Here is a 5,112-nt window from a genome sequence, read left to right as displayed (position 1 = left end):
AGTATACACAGGACTTCCAAAGATAACATGTACTCCGTATGTCATCTACACTCCGATTTAGTACATTTTATCTTAGAATCATAAGTCTGGTTTGTACGGTGAAATGGTATAGACATGTTATTTAAGCATTGAACTGTTTTTGTATGGTATTTATGATCTATTTGAATGACACAGCTTTGCAAGCAAACAACATAATGCGCGCTAGCGCCTTATGATTTGTTTGCTTGCAAAGCTGTGTCATTCAAATTGATCATAATTACCATACAAAATCAGTTCAATACTTATATTTACGTTTTCCCTGCCTTTTATGTTCTTTTTTAACTTATAATTTATAATTAAAATTAAAAATCCCCGCCTTATCGACAGTCCACACAATTTCGTTCAATAGATTGAACAGCGTATTGTCGCGTGCTGATTGGCAAACAAAGTAGTCCTTTGACATTTTAACAAACACTTCAAATTTATTCCACAATTTAATATCAATACAATTGCGTATGATATGTCTTTAGGGTGATTCCAGGTTTTCAATAGAAATCTGAGCTGAAAGTTAGATTTGAAATTGTTTCGATTTTCCCCCGGAACAAATTTCGCGCATGGATAAATACAGTAAACACCGTGAATGGGACCTTGACCTCCACGAGGGAGTTATTTCTGGAAGTTAATTCGAACTTTTCTCTTTGCTCAATTTGTGAAGAATCCAGGCGTGAATGTATTTGTTGATTGTATGGGAACCCGACAACAGTCGGTAGATTCTATAACAGCATCGTTATTTGACATGTCGTCTGAAACTGAGGAACCATGGATCCGAGACGCGTGAAACTGATAGCGTTTGAAGTGAGTGATCTTGCGACGGAGCACAGGTTCGTTACAAATGTCTGAAATGACGAATATTTATGTGTTCTTTGACTCATATCAGTAGGTCTGTAACATATGTGTCAGTAGGTCTATAGAATGTTTATTTCAGACATTTATAACGAACCCCTGTTGATCAGTGCAGTGTAACAGACGATATTTCTGATAAATTGCATGAGCGTTAAAATTGTTTCCATTGCCGGCATTGGTGATTTCAACCGATGTGCATTTTGTACGATATTGCAGACCTTGGTCTTGTTTTCGTTTTAATAAAAGTGGTTTTTATTTTATTTTTTATTTTGCACATTAATTTACAATGACATTATCAAATCTCACAATGCCCAGCGATATTTCAGCAGACGTCATGTTTATTTACATTGGATATTGTAGTTCCGTCAGTGTTGTAATTAATACGCTAAGAATTGTGTCTCGTACGGCATGGTAATTATGTCTCGCGCGGCATGGTAATTAAAGTCCCATCAACGACACAGCTTTCAAAGAGGCTATATAGTGACAATGCCATTCAAATGTAAATATTACCTTATAAACGGCGAACTCCCCTACGGGATCTATGAGAGTATAACCATGACCTCTACCAGCTGTCATCATGTCACTCACTAGTAAACATCACTGTCTCATGCAATGTCTATATGTCAACGTAAGGATCGAAAGGCATCAACGCACGTGTCACTTATAATGTTGTGCCTTATGCAGTGTTAAAAACCGTCTTTATGACTACAGTATTTATATATGAATAGGTCTGTAAACTTTATTATACTTTAAAGCAATTATGCAACAAGTTTTGTTCTGCCTTAAACTGATCACCATTATTGGACCGGATTGAAGCGCGCAGGGGTCTTGATATGGGAGGTCAGCGGGGCGCCCAGATGAAAACAACAGGATCGGGCAGGTTACATGTACCACTCACCTTTTCACGTCCTTTTGGGGAATCGAACTCTGGCTGTCTTGGTGAAAAGCGAGCGCGCTACCCCCTGCACCACCTGGTCAGTCTCTTGGTTTAACATAAGGATATTATCCTTATTCTGTAGCAGTTGAAAGCAATGCTAAATTTATTTTATACGAAATTCCTTTTCCTCATCACTACTCCCTGTTTTTAAGTGTCAGTGTCCCGTTATATCGATATGTTCCCGTTTTATGACTTGCTGAGTTTCTGGACAGCGGTTCGAACTCTATCAAAGGTACGTCACCTTCATTCTAGGATTCTGAACACTCTTTCGGAGTTCGTTTGACAAACGTAAGTTGCGAAGTAATAGGTGTTTTCTGATTCGCCTCCTTTTTGACGATAAAAAACATCCAACATCATGATTGTTTATTTCGTTAAAGGCCATTACAGCTCAAGTCCTGTTAGGTATAAGATCCGTGTCTTATCTTGTTGGCTGTGATGCCTACCATTGGCTGTGATGCCTACCATTGACTGTGATGCCTTCCATTGACTGTGATGCCTACCATTGTCTGTGATGCCTCCTATTGGCTGTGATGCCTACCATTGGCTGTGATGGCTACCATTGACTGTGATGCCTACCATTGTCTGTGATGCCTCCTATTGGCTGTGATGCCTACCATTGGCTGTGTTGCCTACCATTGACTGTGATGCCTTCCATTGGCTGTGATGCCTACCATTGACTGTGAAGCCTACCATTGGCTGTGATGCCTACCATTGGCTGTTATGCCTACCATTGACTGTGATGCCTTCCATTGGCTGTGATGCCTACCATTTACTGTGATGCCTACCATTGGCTGTGATGCCTTCCATTGACTGTGATGCCTACCATTGTCTGTGATGCCTCCTATTGGCTGTGATGCCTACCATTGACTGTGCTGCCTACCATTGGCTGTGATGCCTACCCTTGACTGTGATGCCTACCATTGGCTGTGATGCCTACCATTGACTGATCAATGTTTCCCACTTTATATCGGACTGAAGATAACTCTATTGTTATGAATGCCATTCCGCCGCTGTGTATTGCACTGGTGTATTAAAATTCCCCTTTACTTGTCAGTTACTGATCATACAAATGAACATTGCCACCATTGCTTGAACCACAGTAACAGTTTGACCATCCTGAGAGCATATTTCTCCGACGGTCAAGATGTTTTTGTTTCGTGATAACGTCTGTGGTCCAGGGCTTTTCAAAAGGGTAAGGCTATTAGCCATAATGATATTATTGTACCATACGGTGGTCGATGTTTGCTAATTTGTTCCTTGTGGCCTTTGTACTTCCGTAATACTTCTCTGACATAACTTATAATAAACCAGGATGTACTTGTGAGATGCCGTAGGTGAAGCAGTGACGAAATTTGATTTAAACATGTTAATATGAGAATTAACATTGTTTTCATAGAAATAAGTTGAAATGACAATCTTTGTGGTGTGAGAGAATATTGAAACTATGTGCGTCATATTTGCTAGAATGTATGATTGATAGAATCTAGTAAATCATCTACAAATTTGGTAAAAGTGTAACTCTCCTTTGGATATTTCAGGGTTTGTTCAAATGCCCTTTTTATTCAAATCACCTTGCGTCCGTGGTCTGTCGTCCGTCCATCATTCCGTCCGTCCTTAAACAATTCTTGTTAGCGCTATTTATCAGAAATCTAAAAATTTCATAGGAAGGCTCCCCATGGTCCCTTGTTATGCATATCGTTGTTTTGGAACTGATCACAACACCAAGATGGCCGACAGCCAGCAATCTTGAATTTGAGAGTTAAAGTTTGTTAGCGCTATTTATCAGAACGTATTTGAGGGATCTTTCACAAATTTCACATGAAGGTTCCCAATGGTCCCTTGCTATGCATATCGTTTTTTTGTGATTACAAAACCACGATGGCCGACAGCCAGCCACCTTGAGTTTGAGTATGAAAGCGATTTGGCGTTATCCGTTCGAAATGTCTAAATAATGATATTGTGATTTAATGCAGGTTATGGTAGAATTAATTTATTTTTAATGTTCGAAATTATGTTATCATACACTGGGCTGCGTTTCTACTTATATCTATATATTTTATCTATATATTTACGCATTTTCTTTAGATTGCTACTTGTTCCCGACGTGACCAACATGTTGAGCCTCCTACCCCTGTTTGTGTTTCTGGCGGCCTTGTTCCTGGTCGGTAGATGGTTCGTACGGAGTCTGAAAATCGGCGGGTTATCTGGTCGGTACGTGTTTATAACCGGATGTGACACTGGATTCGGAAATATGCTCGCCAAGAGGCTTGACTCTCTGGGAATTAATGTATTCGCTGGCTGTCTGACATCCAGGGGACAACACGATTTGGACAAGGCGACATCTGAACGTCTTGTCACGATAGCGCTTGATGTTACGAATGAGGACAGCATACGCAAGGCATATGCAGAAGTCAAAAATAGACTCCCGGAAGGAAAAGGTAAGGGTGTTTATACTGAAGATTTATTATTAGCATAATACCTCACTGTTGCTGAAGCACGGACTCAAACATCAAAAGATGATGGTAAATGTTTACTTATACAGTTGGACTGCTAGTAAACCAATTAAGACTAGTATTTTTTTCGCTGGGTGTAAAATGTTCACTAAGTAAAATTGTTCACTGCTAGTATTACTGTTCGCTTCTAGTAAACGTCTTTGCTTGAAAATACCTCACTGCTGATAAACTGGTAAATGTCATTAAACAGTTCATTGTAAGCTGTTTAATTTGAGTAAACTCTTCACTGCAAGTAAAGTCTTAGTCAGGTATAGACGTACACCTGTGTTAGTCAGGTAGAGACGTACACCTGTCTTAGTCAGGTAGAGACGTACATCTGTCTTAGTCAGGTATAGACGTACACCTGTCTTAGTCAGGTAGAGACGTACATCTGTCTTAGTCAGGTAGAGACGTACACCTGTATTAGTCAGGTAGAGACGTACACCTGTCTTAGTCAGGTATAGACGTACACCTGTCTTAGGCAGGTATAGACGTACACCTGTCTTAGTCAGGCATAGACGTACACCTGTCTTAGTCAGGTATAGAAGTATACCTGTGTTAGTCAGGTATAGACGTACACTTGTCTTAGTCAGGCATAGACGTACACCTGTCTTAGTCAGGTATAGAAGTATACCTGTGTTAGTCAGGTATAGACGTACACCTGTCTTAGGCAGGTATAGACGTACACCTGTCTTAGTCAGGTATAGAAGTATACCTGTGTTAGTCAGGTATAGACGTACACTTGGCTTAGTCAGGTATAGACGTACACCTGTCTTAGTCAGGTATAGACGTATACCTGTG

The 5,112-nt window shown here is 40.1% G+C and overlaps 1 protein-coding gene across 1 annotated transcript; it reads left to right on the top strand.

Annotated features, from left to right (window-relative positions):
• Positions 1–3,932: 3,932 nt before the first annotated feature.
• Positions 3,933–4,257, top strand: LOC110453979 (17-beta-hydroxysteroid dehydrogenase type 6-like; the record flags this gene model as incomplete). Its single annotated transcript, XM_021503244.1, has 1 exon — positions 3,933–4,257. A coding segment is annotated over exon 1 (325 nt), but the record flags the coding sequence as incomplete, so codon positions are not given.
• Positions 4,258–5,112: the final 855 nt, after the last annotated feature.

This window comes from Mizuhopecten yessoensis, unplaced genomic scaffold (assembly GCF_002113885.1).
Source record: "Mizuhopecten yessoensis strain PY_sf001 unplaced genomic scaffold, ASM211388v2 scaffold7579, whole genome shotgun sequence".
NCBI classification, from domain to species: Eukaryota; Metazoa; Mollusca; class Bivalvia; order Pectinida; family Pectinidae; genus Mizuhopecten; species Mizuhopecten yessoensis.
Note: the sequence above shows the minus strand (reverse complement) of the source record. Positions and strands in the feature narration are given on the sequence as shown.